The following is an 18,056-nucleotide window of genomic DNA, read 5'->3' on the forward strand; positions in this document are numbered from 1 at the left end:
GCTTCAAGTAGCTTGGATTTCAGTTAGGCCATAGATTTTATTAACGTTGTCTGGTCGCAGCCGATTATGCCAGATGCTTCAAGTAACTTGGACTTCAGTTAGGCCAGCGGTTTCATTAACTTGACCGACCGCAACCAATTATGCCATAGGCTTTAAGAATCTTAGACTTCAGTTAGACCAGAGGTTTTATTAACGTTGCCGACCGCAACTGATTATGCCAGAGGCTTCAAGTAGTTGGACTTTAGTTAGGCCAGAGGTTTTATTAACGTTACCCAACCACATATGATTATGCTAGAGGCTTTAAGTATCTTGGACTTCATTTAGGCTAGAGGTTTTATTAATGTTGCCTGACCGCAATCGATTATGCCAGAGGCTTCAAGTAGGTTGGACTTTAGTTAGGCCATAGGTTTTATTAAGGTTACCCGACCGCAACCAATTATGCTAGAGGCTTCAAGTAGCTTGGAATTATATTAGTACAAAGGTTTTATTAATGTTACCCGGTCGCAGCTGATTATGCCAGAGGCTTCAAGTAACTTGGACTTTAGTTTGTTCAGAGGTTTTATTAACGTTATCCAACCGCAGTCGATTATGCCAAAGGCTTCAAGTAGCTTGGTATTCTACCTCCTGTGGAGGTCTTCGTTGTTCTCAGCTCCTGATTTTATTGGACGGTAAATCTATGTCTGGTCTTAGTTCTGACGACCACCCTGAATAATCTTAAAAGTTTAGAAAAGAGGAGGCGCCTCACGCCCTCGTAGGGGGAATGAGCGACACCCATACTACAACAAAAATGATTTTAGACAACAACGAAAAACCGTAACTTTACATATAAAAATCGTGGCCCAAACGCTTAGACTACGGATTTATAGGCGTGGAGTAAGCGGTCGTTGCCTATTCCTATAGGTGACGATTTTGTCACATATTCCCACAAATTGTTATAACCATCGCCTAAACTATATGAACTGACGACGGTTTTGATGAGTAGTTTCCAGCCACGGTTTGGTTTAATTTAGGCCACCATTATAAATTGTCGCCTATTTCTTAGGCCACGGTTTTGTGATTGTTTTGTTGACTATTAACTTCACTTAAGCTACATGTGTAAACATTGTCTATAATTTGGGCCAACATTTATTTTGTTACATATAGTGTTAAGTCTTAACTATATACACTTTAAACTGATGTATTAAATTACTTTTGATACATTTTCTTGTTATTCTTTACATTAAAGAATTTCAATACATACAAATAGTGCATAAAGTTAAACTCATTAAAGTTAAATATAAAATAATAAAAATCATCTCAAAAACCAATTATAATATCATTTTAGGACCCCTGCTCAGTAGTAGTTTACATGCCCTAAAAATCAAAGCTATATCGTATTTCTGCATCAAACAAAAATCTTTAAAAACTTAAGGTCATGCCTAAAACAGAAGTCTTCTTAATCAATGATCACAAAGTAACAAAAGATAGGTAAAAACAACACCTAAAGTTCCAACACACTTCAATTACTAACATTTTTCACATGAAAGTTCCAACACACTTCAATTACTAACATTTTTCACATGAAAATTCTCATAGTTTAATACCTTCAAAAAGATAATTTAGCTAGATAAAAACAACACCTAAAGTTTCATAATAAATAAATAATCTACATAGTCACACAACTTGTTTGACATATCATAATCATATGTTTCAATTGCATCAATGCATGTCTATGAATAATATTTTAACATTTACGTACACAAATAGATAGATAACACATTGTTTGAATACAATTTAAAAAGGTGGACATAAAACAAATATATTTTCTCATGAAAGCAAATATATGAAACATATCAAGTTACCTAGTCAACTCAACAGTTGGAGAGAGCATAAACTTATTTCCAACATAAGCTCATTTGATTTAGGAACATTACTTCAAAGCGATGGATACTAAATGCAAGCATGCGAAAGACCACCAAATATGCTCACATATATTAGACTTAGATCCTATTGAGCAAGATCCTTCTCTTCATAGTTGATAAAAAAAGATGATAAATGTCACTACCTTCTTGGCAAGCAAGTTTTTATGTTTCTGGAGTGCCTTATCCTACATCTTATATTATTATCCTACATCATATGGAATAAAAGTACTTAGAAATAAAACCAAATAATGATGTACGACTATTCATATTTTTTTTGTCAATACGGTTACATAACATGCATCATTATGTTACCATGCATGATGACAATATTTAGTGGAAGAATTTATTCACCTTTTTCTGAAGTTCTGAAATAGATTCATACTTTACTTGGTTCTGCATTTGAAAAACCAAACTAAGTCACCATATCATTCACTACATAAGTTGCAACAAATGTGTTGTAAGTTACAATATTTGAAACAAGTGCATAATTTTTCATTTCGGGAATATCCTCAAAGCCTCTTTCATCCTACCATTTCTGCAATGTGAATTGATAACAGTATTATATGAAATCTTATCTGGTTTCATACCCTTTTTTCCAGAACTTCCCTTATGATTTCTTCTAACTTTTGGAACTTCTCAGAACGGCTGTACATAAACATCAAGCTATTATATGTGGTCAAACTTGGAGCAAAACCATTCTTGTGCATGAAGTCCAAAATCTCATTGGCCTTAGACACCACTAGAACAAATGTCTTCAATAGAACAATATGTGGTTCAATAGATCCAGGGTAAATCCCTTCACCAAGCGCTTTCATCTTTTCATTTGAGCTGCTATTATGTCTAGTTGAGTTTAAACAGAAGCAAACATCTTTTCATTTGAGCTGCTATTATGTCTAGTTGAGTTTAAACAGAAGCAAACTCTTCAATTCCCATACTACATCATAGCAGAATTAAAATAACTCTAGGAATCTCATAAAATAATTCGAATATCTCATAATTAAAAATTATTTCAAAATTTCTCAAACGGAACAAATACTGCTCAAAACAACATACTCTCAAACTCGAAACAAACTAGAAATGTTCCCCCTAACCAAATGTTACACTATTAAAGTAATGCAATTAATAACTCAAAATGAAAAAGATAAACGAATAGGTCAGATACGCCATCCTCCAAGCCAACAACTACTAAAACTCTACCGGAGTATCTACACCACCGAGGTAAAGTACAAACAAAAAAAGTAACAAGGTGTGAGAATACTTTCATATATAAATAGTGTGCATAAATTACAAGGATAGATAAGCGACATCTTATCAATCTCACAACTTATATCAACTACCAGGATAACATTGAAAATATAAATCATACAAAACAACTAAATCAACTCATACAATCAAATTATTCACTCACATCAACTCATATGATAATTAACTCATACTCATTGCAAATGTGTATGCAATGCTCGACTACTCAAATTTGTATGCATGTGGTACCAAGTTTTGGATCATCAGAGTTTTGTTTGTTACTGATTGTCATCCTGCCACGATCCCCTCTCTGAACCGAGTCGCCCCAAAGTCCTCATCTTTCGAACCAGGTAACTATACAAATCATGAATGCATGTAATACAACTCAACTCTATCAAAGCTCGGCATGGTCCTATCTCTGAACCGGACTCGCAACTCAACTATATCAATGCTCGTCACAGCCCCCTCTCTGAACCAGACTCATCACATCTTAACCATTACTCTTTCATGGCCACTCACCATGAAACTCGACAATGCTCATTATCAATTAATTGATCACAACTCAACACAAACTCAACAATTTCATGCATCGATTCATATCAAACAAAATCAATTAATCTCATTCAGTACCTAACAGTATCATTTAATCACCACAATAAAACTTTGTTAAAAAAATCGATTAGAAAACAACAACCTCTGCACCACCATCCTCGCTCAGTGCATAGGTCTCACTGAGTGCAGATTCGTTGAGTGCAACTTTTGCATAACACAAAGTCAACAGGATCATAACACATTTTTCCATGACATGTAGATCTTCTTTGTAAAGATAATTTTTGATAGAATAATTCTAAACTAAACTGCAATACCATCAATCTGTTGTCAGAGACTAAATGTTGCAGCACAAATGTTGGACATCATGTTCAACACATGTCCCTTCTGCACCAGAACTAGCTTCAGCAAACTCCATTTTTTTGTGTGCATAATTGAGCCAATCCCAAAATGACCAACACTCTTTGGGGGTGGAAAAATACTATAACTTAGTAGACTATCCCTTATCCCCTATGAGCTTCCACAACTTCACTAATCAATGTTGTAGGTTTGACATTCTATATAGAAAAAGAAATAATTCATGATAAGGAAATGAATTAACTAGTATAATATAATAAAATTTATAACAAAACTATTTACTAAGGAGCTCCTCATCCTCCAAATTTGTACAACACGTAACAAAAGAAATAATATAGATAAAATAAAATTCTACAATAATTCAACATTCTATTGTTGGGGGAGAATATAGTAGTCAAATGATCTAAAATGGGTTGAATAGGTTATTTCTAAGAAGACCACTTTTCAATAAACATTTGCTTTTCAAAAAACATTTGCTTTTCAAAGTTAATTAAATGTTTTACATAATGGAAAAGTACAATAGATACAATTGAAATACTTGTAGATAACAGTATGATAATCAGAAAATAGAATATGATCACGAAGAAATTATCAAATAATCAAATAATAATTAATCTAACTGCAAACGTGCACGAGAAGTGTATTTCAAACTTATTTGATTGATAAGGATTCTACGATAACAATTTTCAGGTTTAATTACCAAGGAGATTGTTCAGAGGCTTAGTCAAACACATATATGGTTTTACACCGGAAATAACTATGAAAGCAACAAATTATAATTGCTTTTAATTTCTAGAAAAGCAATAAAGCCTAAGCATAATATTCAAAATATCCACTAAATTATTTCAAATGTTTTCTATAATATATTTTTTTGAACAATAAAAATAAATTGAATGCACTAAAATATGTATAAAAGTTCATAAAGTTTATTTGATAAACAAAATATGAGAGAGATAAATAAGAGTTTAATACCATTTTTAGTCTAGTATCTTGTATTTAGAGTTCACTTTGGTCCCTTAACTAATAAGAAAACATTTATGTCTTTTAACTTTTCAAAACGCTTCGGTGTAAACCTTTCCAGTCATTTTCTTGAAATAGTGTTAATTTTTATCACCAAACATTTATTCAATATTATCTGGCATTCATGTCATCACCTATTCATTTTAATTTACATATATTTTAGTCAACATGTTATATCAAAATAGTTAAATACAAAAATTAAATTCAAATTCATTATTTTTTAAACTTCTATTCTCAACCTGCTCAAATTTTTGTTCTCAAATTTCTTAATTAACATTTTATATTTCTTTCTCAACTTGGATTTGCTTCTATTAGAATACCTCTCTTTCTCTTTGTTTCTCAAATATATATTTTTTAATCAATTTCTTCATTGATTCTCAAACTCATATAGTAATTATCAGGAAAAAAAATCAAAATGAAGAAAACAAAATGAAGTATAACAAGAATATCTTTCATCAAAATGAATCAATTCCCATAAAAAATATAGAAGACAAGTACATCTTCAAGCATAACAAACTCTTAATACATCATCTTTTTATATACATGGTATCTTTTTATATATAGGGTAGTAGTAAATTTTAGTTAAAATATTAAGGACAAAAATAGAAGAAAAAATAACAAGTTATATAAACTAAAACGCTATTTAAAATATGATTTAAAAAATAAATTAAAAGTGAATAAATAAACTATAAGATCATGATAAAAAACTGTTATCAAACAAATTTTTTATTATCATATGATCTTATAAACTATAAACTATATACTAAAAAAAATATTGAGTCATAGTCATTTTAAATCTAATATTCATGCCAAGCGAATAAATTAACGTTAAGTATTTTGAAATAAAACCCATAAAATCTAGAAAATTTAAAGGGATTGTTTTTCTAAAGGCGTTTTAAATTTGTCTTGATCGGAGATAATGTGTATGAAAGTGATAGTGAAGATGGAGAAGATAGAAGAAGATGATTTTAAAGGGTTGTTTTTCATTAATTTTTTATTTTAAATTTTATGAGTGTTTTTTGATGAAGAAGAAGATAAAGGAAGAAGATGAAGTAATATAAAATATATTAGAAATTGATGATTCATCATAAGATTTAATAGACCATCAAAAATCAATGTTAAAATGATCAAATTATTAAAAATAAAAAATAAAATAAGTCTATGATGAACTCAACAATGATTTTGTTTATTTAAAATATTTAAAATTAAAAGCTAATAGAATAGAATAAATTATTAATGAAATAGTTTTTGTTATAAAATAAGAGATGAAAATAAAACAGGACGTAGTCACTAATTAAGCTTAAATATATATACGTTGTCAAAAACAATGTTTAAAATTGGATGTTGAAATCCCATAACAAACAAAAATAATTTCTCAAATTATAGTAACATATTGACAAAAAAAAATGTAGTATAACAATTTTTTAAAAATGAATTATAACAGACATTTGGCAGAAACAAATCTCTTTAGAGATGAGTCATAATCTCAAAAGTCCTTACAGACAACAAGAAATTTAATTAAATATAATACAAATGATCAAGGCCAACAACATCCCTACAAATATTACAATTTTTCATCTTAGTTTTTCTCAAACCAACCAACCCATTAAAAAAATCATCTCATTTTGCGCCTATCATTATCACTTAGTATTTTCAAATTATTAGACTGCATAGTCACAAACTCTTCATAGTTTTCATCATTCTCTTCACCATCTCCCTTATTATTGTTCCCACTCAAATTTGGAACCTCTTTTTTCCTCTTCAAAACACCATCTTTAAGCCATTCCACAACCTCTACCATACTAGGCCTTTTATCAGGACTACTATCAGTGCACATAACAGCTATCATAATCACAGATTTCAGTTGCTCTAAATCAAAGTTTCCTTTCAACTTTGGATCAGCAATGTGTTTAAAAACACCCTTTTGTACATAGGGTGTCACCCATTGAACAATGTCCCTCTTTATTCCACCCGGTAGTTTTTCGATCGGCTTTTTTGCACTTATGATTTCCAAAAGCAAGATTCCGAAACTATAAACATCGCAACTTTCGGAAACTTTCCCCCACATAGCATATTCTGGTGCTAAATAACCAAGTGTGCCTTTCACTCTTGTTGTTAGATGACTTACACCTTCTGGTATTAGCTTTGCGAAACCGAAATCAGCAACCTTGGCTTGAAATTCTGTGTCTAATAGAACATTGCTTGCTTTTATGTCTCTATGAATTATGTGAGGATTTGCCTCATGGTGCAAATACCTTCATAATCAAACAAATGACTGGTCATTTATAAAACACAGACATCAGAAACACAACACTGACACTGATATATTGACATCGATAATAATAATAAAAAATTAAATATAATCACGAAAAATATCAGTGAACATGTCGATCATACAGAAACTATTGAAGAATATAGATTGTAAAAAAATTATAGAGATAAAATTAAGATATACTCACGCTAAACCTTCAGCTGCACCAATAGTTATGTTCATTCTTCTGGGCCAATCTAGTAAACAATCAGAGGCAAGTTGACCATGTAAATGAGTGAGTAAACTATGATTAGGCATGTAATCATACACAATTAACCTTTCATCTCCTCCGGCATAGAATCCTCTCAATCCCAACAAATTCCTATGCCTCACCCTTCCAAGTACTTCCACTTCAACTGCAAATTCCATCTCCGCTTTCGCAGTCATTGTCTTCAACCTCTTCACAGCAATCTGCACATGTTCCATTCATTAGTGTCACAAAAATACAGACACAGACACAAATAGAAACAGACACTGATACGTCAAGTCAACACATATGTTTGTGTCGAACAACAGACGTGTATTTGATCATTAGAAATGTGTGCGCTTCAAAAATCATGATCAACAAAATACTTAAAACTTAAGTCGAAAAAATTTAATTACCTCAACGCCTTTATTTGTTTGACCCCAATAAACACTTCCAAATCCACCTTCTCCAATTTTGTTATCTTGATGAAAGTTATTTGTTGCACGAAGCAACTCCTTCAAAGTGTATCTTTCCCATGGATAATCCCTACTATTTTTCTTGTCGTCAACATTCCTAACAAAATTTAAGATAAAAAACAAACATAACAAAAATCAAGTGTTAGTTAATTAGATCATCGTATCCAACATCAATAGGTAAAATAGATTGAAAAAAAATTATAATCTAAAAATTTGTTTGTATGAATATCCATACCGTCTTGGACTTTGCTCTTCATTAGAGAGAAAACAACATAAACATTTCAAGGACATATTTTGTGATAGAATCTTTAGGTATTTTGGTATTAAGAGAATAATAGTAAGAACCTTTTGAGGAGTGGAAAAAAATTAGATTTGAAAGAAAGAAGAAAAAAAACATCGACAAATGCAAAGAAAGAACAAGAAACAAAAGAGTAAAATAAAAATAAAAACATGAAATAAGAAAATGCCTTACGATGACGACAAAGGGCTGCCTTCAAAGTCAAGGACTCTAAAGCCAAATCAATGAGTATTAAATGTTTCAAATGCCTTAATAGTAGAGACATAGGCCAATTCAATGATATATTATATAAACTCTCATTGGTATATACTAGTGTTTGTAAGCTTTTGTCAAACAACATATTCCATTGGAAATGTCACACATTTATATAATATTCCATTTAGATAAATGTTCTTAACGTTTTATTCAATATATACTATATTTGTTAGATGGATAGGTAATTTAATGGATAAAAAATAAATTGATCTTAGGACTATTTCAAAATTTAATCAATAGACATTGACACAATATTTAATTTTTTTTTTTTATGGTAGAACAACTTTGAATTGACCATAGAGTTGTTTATTTATACAACCTTTTTATTTTACTCAAGTTGTGTATGCAACTTAAGAATTTGGATGTCTAATGAAGATTGTTAAAAGTTTGGCTTCTAATTAGCTGTGGCTACCTCATATATTATATACATATGCTTGGAGTTAAAAAAATCACCATAGGTAATTATGCTATAAGTTTTATATATATATATATATATATATATATATATATATATATATATATATATATATATATATATATATATATATATATATATATATATATATATATATATATATATATATATATATATATATATATATATATATATATATATATATATATATATATATATATATATGCACTTTGATTTTTAAAGAAAAAGGATTTTAGTAATTTGGAGTTTGTGTTGAGAGGTCATGACACCTTCATTCAATGGAGACTCTCTCATAATTTACTCTCACATATTTTTGTGATTTTGAAAAAAATTATTATTCTTTGTAAATCAATAGAAAACAAAAAAAAAGATAGTTTTTTAAAATATCAGATAGAAATCATTAAAAAAACTGTGAAATTATTGAAATTTTATCAGATTTTTAATAGTAAATGTATTATCCGGTATATGTTTATATAATATTTTTTGGAAAATTCGGTGTGTATTTTCATGGACATCAAATTTATATAATATCCAATCATTTTTCTAGGTTTTTTTTACAAAAATAACCCATTTTTTTAAGGAAATTCCCAAAATACCCCCGGTTTCAAAAAAATTCCCAAAGTACCCAACTTTTAGGAGGAGTCTCCAATTGAATTGGCGACTCCTCTTAAAACTTGAATGGAGGCGCCAATTGGATTGGCTAGGGCAGGTGCCCTAGCCAATCCAATTGGCGCCCCTGTGTAGGTTTTAAGAGGAGTCGCCAATTCAATTGGAGACTCCTCCTAAAATGCAATTTTTATGTTATAAATAGATGCGTTATGATTAAATGTTCCACATCTCACACAATCATTTGGCAATCATGTTTGGTGTTCGTCGCCGATACGGTAAGGTGATTTATGCGAGGGACGAACCTCAGATGTTGATGCTGTTCTGGAACATCACTACGTTCGATCAACTGAAGCGGGAGCTGGTTCGTTGGTTAGATGGGAAAATACCAGAAGGGGAAAAAATTAGAAGTATTGAGAGACTTGACAGTATCTTTGGTTGGATGCGAATGAAGACTGATAAGGATGTTAGGGAAATGATGTTCGGTCGAGACGACATCAATTTGATTGTTGTAATCAGTTAGAAATATTTATGTTTTCAGATAGCTTATTTTGTACTGATGTTTGTTGTGAACCTCATTGTAACAAAAACTTAATGATATATAATGATTGAAGGTTACAGAAATACAATGTTACAAAAAGCTTAAGACCTAGATGATGCTCCTCGATTGGGACAGTTGTTCTTGTTGTGTCCTGGTTGACGACAGATACTACATAATCTTATCATTTTATCTGTGGAATCCATCTCTGTTCTAATACGTGTGCTGTTTGGCCTTCCTTTCTTCTTTCTACGCATCTCGTCATTGTGCCAAACAATATCACCTTCATATGGAGGCCAGTAATCCTCCATTGGTAGTACTGAGAAGCTTTGATTATATACATTCATGATGGTGTTGGCCTTGTACACATTAGATAAATGGTTGTAAGCATCTTGACGAGTATAAGCACATGCTGCAATGACATGGGAGCAAGGTATGCGGAAGGCCTGGAATTTTCCACAATCGCACCAACTTCTGTTTAGTCTAACAGCGTAGGCTAAATTTGGTCTCCCCTCGTTGTGGTCCACTCTTTCCTAGACGCTGAAATATTGCCTATGACGGTCAAAGACTGTTACAACGTGTGTCCTAGCTTTGATGCTCTCCTCTTTCATGACCTTCATGCAACACTCACTGAATACTTGCCCAAACATTAACACCGCACTCCATTTTTCACCTCTGGTTGCGAACATAGAAGCCAACTTATAATAGGTTGATCTTACCAAGGCGGTTATCAGCAGATTTCGAATTCCTTTGAATACCCCGTTCATGCATTCCACAATGTTTGTTGTCATGTGGCCCCATCGACAACCTCTGTCAAATGCCCTTGTCCACTGCTCTACTGGTATGTTATTTAGCCATCTCCCTGCGTCTTCATTAGACAGTCTAATTTCATCACGATAATATTGAAATGACGACTGAGTTAGAGCATACCCAACATTCACCACCTTCTTGCGAAGATTCTTATCTTTTATAACACACATGAAGTTTTGTGCAATGTGTCTGATACAGTAGACATGGGTAGAAGGAGGATCATGCCATCCGTTGTCATGGTTGTTGTAGCCACTCTCAATGGCAACATGTCTATCAGAAATCAAACAGAGATTGGCTTGTGGAGCCACATGCGTTCTGAGATGTCGAAGGAAGAAACCCCATCCACCAGCCGTTTCACCTTCAACAAGAGCAAAGGCAATGGGAAAGACATTGTTATTTCCGTCTTGTGCAACCGCCATGAGCAAAGTACCCTTGTATTTTTCCGTATAACCAAGTGCCATCAATTTGAATAATAGGTTTGCAGAATGCGAAACCTTTGATGCACGGGTTAAATGCTCAAAAGAGACGGTGAAGTGTAGCACAGGTTCCGTCTGGCATCATCGCTGGCAATGTCTCCATAATTGCCACAGTTCTTGGGACATATGTTTTTCGTGCCCATAAAAACCGTGGCAATTCCTTGTATGAATCCTCCCAGTTGCCGGAAACTTGTTCAACAACCTTTGTCCTCGCAATCCATTCTTTCTTGTAAGATGGAGTATAATTATATGTTGATCTGATATGGGATATAATTATACTCACCTTCACTGACGGGTCTTTATTAACCAACGGCAGAATGTCTTGACATATCAACGCTGCGCTTAGTTTACGGTGATCTTGTTCAACGTTAGTTGCAATGCAACTGTGAGGTGGGTCTATTGAACCGATCTTTCAAGAGTCGTTTTCTTCTTGTAAGACGCAGCCAAACGAAACATACAAAGCATGTTACGACATTCGATAACATACATTCTAGAATCAGTGTGTTTCACTGTAAAGTCAGCAGAGTTGTTCATGTGGAATTTTTTGATAGCGAGAACACATTCTTCTTTGGTACGAAACATGTCTCCCACCTTTAATTCGCCTTCTGATCTTGGATACGGATTATAGAAAACACTGTTGGATGTTTCATCGTCGTGAAGATCCATATTTATCATATGTTGAGGCGGATTGTAGACATGAGTAGGAGGTATTGGTGGTGGTTGATCATCATCTTCATCGTCGTTGTTCAGCATGTGATCAACCTGTATCTCGGTCTCCTCTTCTTCTTCATCAACGACGTCCATTTCTACTTCTGCTTCTGGGTTGACGTCATCTGACCATTGTGGATCATCTTCACCAGATTCATCTTGACCGGTTAGTTAAGACTATTGAGATGGTATACATGGTTCAAGAGTAATGTATAACTCAATACAGTTGCAGCCTGAATGTTCATGACTAACAAGCATGTATTCAACATCTTCACCGTCTCGTACCTTAAGGGGGAAATACTTGCATTGACTATTCTAAAAAAATATTGGATTTTGATATGTGATCTTTGACACAATACCCGATCCTATACAGGATTGTATTCTTTTTCAAATGCAAGAAGGTTGCGTTTCTCTTAATCGTGAGTCTAATGGTATCGGTGTTTCGAAAACAAAAACCATATAGCTCAGACTCGTATGTTTCACCGTTGCAGTGAACGTTGACACTGTATAATGATGAAGATGACATTGTGCAGATAAAAACTATTTTCTTACTATAGATGAATGTGAGTGAAGTGTCTTGGATGTTGATAGTAAGACACTTAAATAGAGGAGTGAAGTGTCTCACATGCAAGCTACTCCGAAGTGGCGTGTCGCACATGCAAGCTACTCCGAAATGACATGTCACACATGCAAGCTACTCCGAAATGATGTGTCAACCATGCAAGCTACTAAGAAGTGACATGTTCAGCATGCAAGAGACAAGACAGCCACGTGTCAGACATGCAGACACACACTCCAAATGAATTGGCGCCCTCACTCATTCCTTGCATATGGGCGCCAATTCAAGTGGAGACACCATGCATTCAGACCTCGAAACCAAGCAATCAGACCTAGGTCTTGCATGCATGTCCCTATGGAGGCGTTAATTTGAATGGCGACCCCTCTTAAAGGTTGTACATGGTCGCCAATTCAAGGGGAGACACCATGCAAGCACAACTTTTCATGCTCCCATCCATTTGCCTATAAATACATCCATTCCATCAACACTTCTTCCACACCATCACTCTCACTACTTCCTCTACAATACTTCTTCTACAATTTCATCTTCAGCAACTTCTTCTAGTTTCATCTACACCAACCCCACGACAAAATGTCTATCCTCACAATGGGCGAAGCACATAGAGGAACGGTTGCAAACATCGCAGCATATGTAAGTTTTTTCTTTTGTTAACTTTTTATCTTTCATCTTCACCAACCCCGTTTTATTTTAACATACCAACTTATTCAAGTTTTTTATTCTTTCTTTTATAGGATGTATCAAGGTTCTGAACTCGGGTCCACGAATATGTCCATATGGACCCGATGATTCAACCTTATGTTGAACTCGCTGATTTTGGTCATATAAGCAAGATTTTGTCTTAGTCCATAGATAACAAATTCATTCTAGCTTTGTGCGAAAGATGGAGACCAGAGACACACACATTTTGGTTCCCAACCGGTGAGTGTACTGTGACGTTAGAAGACATCTACATGCTTTTGGGACTACCCATTAAAGGTAAGGCTGTTAATGGTAAAACCAACTATGCAAATTCAATTTGCATGGAGCTCTTAGAGACTGATTTGCTAGATGATAATGCAAGAGGTCAAGGTATACTACTCTCACGCCTTAAGTCGTACTATAATAGTTTATACTTAGATGAACATTCTACCGAAGATGCTCGAATAATAAAAACTAGGTGTTACATTATGCTGTTAATTGGCTCGTTTTTATTTCCCGAAGGTAGTGGTTCTAGCATGCATATTATGTACTTACCTCTACTTAGACATGTAGATAGAATAGGAAGTTACAGTTGGGGATCTGCTTGTCTAGCCTATCTCTATAGCTCCTTGTGCAAAAACTCACACAAAGACACATCTACATTTTCTGGATGTGCTGTTTTGCTACAAGCATGAGGTTGGTCAAGACTACCGTCTCTAGCACCGGTCAATAACAACCCTTTCACATTTCCATATGCACAAAAGTAAGTTGTTTAAATTGCTATATCTTTACTTACTTCTTTAAAGTTTATTACCTCTAACTAGTTTTTTTTGACTTTTTGGTGTAAATGGTCTGCACGTGGTATGAGTTACAACAGATGTCCAAGACACTATATTACTCAGTATCGCAACCTGTTGGATCACCTTCGACCGACATACGTAAGCAAAATAACTTAATTATTTTGTTATATTTTGTTAACTTTTTCTACATTGATTATAATCCTATCTTCTTTCACATTTCAGTTTATTTGGCGTCCATACCTTAATTTGGATCATGACCATGAGGTCAACATTGAAGACGCAACCGTATGGACTGCATGCACACCGATAATACAGTTCACAACCGTGGAGATGCACAACAGTGATCGTGTGAAGCTGCAGTTCGGTATGCTCCAGAATATCCCAGATCCCCCAGCTAGCCTAGGAGAATGGCATATGTGTAAAGTTAACGACCAATGGAATTTCAATCCATGGCAAAGCTTCGCAAGATCGGAGTGTCGCAAATGGAAGCACCGTCATGACCATGTGTTAACTGACACAGTCATGCCAACTGAAGAAAAACCAAGTCGTACTTATATGGCTTGGTACATATCGGTTGGTTTTCAGTTCATCGCTGAGGATATGTACCTATACGACCCACGCCAGGAAACTTACACACCAGAAGGATCAACATCTAACCCCCAACAACATTGTCAGCCCGGTTACTCACAACCCCATATCCGTCAAACTTTCCGTTCCACAAACACACAAACATACAACCAAAACATGCCATTCACCCAACCCCAATACCAAGAGTATACCCCATACCACCACCAACAAATTGATCATTAACCTGAGACCCAACATCGCTTCGCACCCACCCCATCACCCTACCAAAGTCGCCTTAGCCAGAACATCCAACGATCATTCAACACCAACCGCCCATCCTCCTACCGTAGCCAAGAAGCCCAAACCTCACAAAACCATAACATCCAACAACCCTATCTCTACCAAACACCCCAACAACTGTAAGAAGAAAATTAGTTCTATAATAGAAGTCCAGGATTTTGATGATAACAAAGGATGAAACCAAAAATGGCACCCTAACGAAATTTTTCTAAGTGTGCAGGACTCTGAACAACAACAAGGGACTCTGACCTTTTTATCAGATACAAACATTGATCAGATACAAACATTGATCAGATACAAAGTACTAGAAGATCATACGCATCTGAGGAAGAAGTGCGCCCAAGAAGTTCTGAATCTGAGCAAATCTAGACAGTAAAAAGAACCAGAAGCTCTAACATCCACTGGTCTTAGTTCTGATGATCTAGAAGACTAGTACTCTGAGAAGCTCTGATGAATTCAGACATGATCTCCTTCTGAAGAATGACTCCGATACAACAAGATTCTGAATCAAGATTCACCAAGTCAAGAAAGAGTAACGGAAAGAATTTCTCAATATGGAAAGGAAGTATTTTAAGAAAAGAAGTTATTCAGGGAGACAAAATGGTTATGGCAAGAAACACAGAAGTAATGACATTGAATGCTCATCAAAGACCAATATTCTGTCATCGTTCCAACGGTCCTTCTCACTACTATATAAAGCACAACCTACCTCATTGAAAAACAACAACAACACACAGAAAAAGTCATTCATATTCTCTTTCTCAATTTTCACGAGCTGCTGCTCATACGTGAAAACTCTTGCTCCAATATTTTCTTGTAATACTTGCTTACTTCTAGAAGCACCTTCTATTACAAATTTATTTTGCTAAATTGCTTTTGTTCCTCAACTGACTCTGCGTAGTCTGCATACTTGAGAGGACTAAGAGATCTTTCTCTTAGACGATTGGTTGTGTAATCTTTCAAGATTAGTGGATTAAGTCCTTTTTGAAGGCGAAATCACCTTGGCCGGGTGGACTGGAGTAGCTTTGTTTTCTAAGCGAACCAGTATAAAATTATGTGTGTTTTTATTTTTGAAAAAGCTTTTATTTTCTAAAACAATTCAAACCCCGCTTTCTTGTTTTTCTCACCTTCAGTTGGTATCAGAGCCTGGTTCTGTTATTGATTTTCTAATCAAACACTTAACAGTGTAGAGAGATCCAGAACGAGAAAAACTATGGCTAACACCAATGAAAGAGAAGGTTACAACGCTAAACCTCCAGTCTTTGATGGAGAGAAATTTGATTACTGGAAAGACAAAATTGAAAGCTTCTTTCTGGGTTACAACGCTGATCTCTGGGACATTGTCACAATTGGTTACATACCACCTGTAACAGATGCTGGAGTTGCCATTCCCAGAAGCAAAATGACAGATGATCAGAAGCGTGAATTCAAGAATCATCACAAAGCCAGAACGATACTTCTCAATGCGATATCCTACAATGAGTATGAAAAAATCACCAACAGGGAAACAACTAAAGAAATACTTAACTCCCTGAGGATGAATCATGAAGGAAACTCTCAAGTCAAAGAAACAAAGGCTCTGGCTCTAATCCAGAAATATGAAGCCGTCAAAATGGAGGACGATGAAGCTGTAGAGGTAATGTTTTCTAGATTTCAAACTTTAATTGCAGGTCTCAAAGTGCTAGGTAAAGGATATACAACTGCATACCATGTCAAAAAGATAGTCAGAGGCTTGCCAAAGAAATGGAGACCCATGGTCACAACCTTAAAGCTATCAAAGGATCTGAACAACATTAGCCTTGAAGAACTTATCACTTTACTCAGAAGTCATGAGATAGAACTGGAGGAAGATGAGCCTCAGAAGAAGATCAAGTCTGTAGCACTAAAGTCCAGATCAGAAGGCGCAAGTCTGATAGAAACAAAGCTTTCCAGGCTGAAGAAGAAGACATTGACGACTCTGAAAAGGAAGATTCTGACGATGAGGAAGAATTATCTCTTCTGACCAGAAGAGTAAAACAACTCTGGAGGAAAAGGAACAATAACTTCAGAAAACCAAGATCCAAAGGAGATCGATCAGAATCAACTTCAAAAGGTAAATCTAACAAAGATGTTATGTGTTATGAATGTAAGGAAACAGGTCATTACAGAAATGAAGATAGTTCCAAAAAAGAGAACTTCAAGAAAAATAGTTCCAAAAAAGAGAACTTCAAGATGTTATGTGTTATGAATGTAAGAAAGATAGTTCCAAAAAAGAGAACTTCAAGAAAAATTCTTTCAGAACCAAAAAGGGACTGATGGCTACCTGGGACGACAGTGAATCTGACTCATCAGAATCAGACTCTGATGAACAGGTAAATGTGGCACTCATGGCTACCACCTCCAAGAATACTTCAGATGAAAAATCTGAATCTGAAGAGGTATTTTCTGAACTTTCTCGATCTGACCTAGAATCATGCCTATCTGAAACTCTAAACTCATATCAGAAACTCAAACAAAAATTTAAAGCTATAAAAGGTGTGCTTGAAGAAACACTAGAAGAATGTGGTAAACTTGAGATAACAATTTTAGAACTAAAAGATGAAAACAGAACCTTGATATTAGAAAGAGATTCAACAAAGAAAAACTGCTCAAAACTTGAAGAAGCGTTATCTCAAGCTCCACAAACTTCAAACATAATAATTTATGAATATGAAAAATCTTTTCAAAAGTTTCTGAAAAATGGGATAGAGAGGAGCAGAATGGCATCCATGATTTATGGGGCCAGTCAGAACAATAGAAGAGGAATTGGGTATGATCCTAGTGAAGATAAAACTTCTACTAATGACCAACCTAAATCTCCATTTTCTTATCACTATACACATGCTCAAGCACAACGATTTAATAATGCTAGAAAACCCAAAGTGTTAAGAAACTTTGGGAAAACTAATCAAAAAGGACCCAAAAGATTCTGGGTACCAAAGG

At 34.5% G+C, this 18,056-nt stretch overlaps 1 protein-coding gene across 1 annotated transcript; it reads right to left on the reverse strand.

The window, feature by feature from the left end:
* Nucleotides 1–6,552: 6,552 nt before the first annotated feature.
* LOC127091234 (PTI1-like tyrosine-protein kinase At3g15890) lies at nt 6,553–8,567 on the reverse strand. The gene is made up of 4 exons (XM_051029816.1): nt 8,279–8,567; nt 7,984–8,140; nt 7,529–7,791; nt 6,553–7,324 (listed from the first exon to the last, which is right to left on the reverse strand). The coding sequence occupies exons 1-4, from the start codon at nt 8,332–8,334 to the stop codon at nt 6,685–6,687; spliced, it is 1,116 nt and encodes a 371-aa protein (XP_050885773.1). The 5' UTR covers nt 8,335–8,567; the 3' UTR covers nt 6,553–6,684.
* Between the last annotated feature and the right edge of the window lie 9,489 nt (nt 8,568–18,056).

This window comes from Lathyrus oleraceus, chromosome 6, assembly GCF_024323335.1.
Source record: "Lathyrus oleraceus cultivar Zhongwan6 chromosome 6, CAAS_Psat_ZW6_1.0, whole genome shotgun sequence".
NCBI classification, from domain to species: Eukaryota; Viridiplantae; Streptophyta; class Magnoliopsida; order Fabales; family Fabaceae; genus Lathyrus; species Lathyrus oleraceus.

Coding starts and splice junctions, on each gene's coding strand:
- LOC127091234 (XM_051029816.1), bottom strand. CDS start 8,334: ATGTCCTTGAAATGTTTATGTTGTTTTCTCTCTAATGAAGAGCAAAGT. Junction 8,141..8,278: donor GAAGAGCAAAGTCCAAGACG/GTATGGATATTC, acceptor AAATTTTGTTAG/GAATGTTGACGACAAGAAAA. Junction 7,792..7,983: donor AAACAAATAAAGGCGTTGAG/GTAATTAAATTT, acceptor GAACATGTGCAG/ATTGCTGTGAAGAGGTTGAA.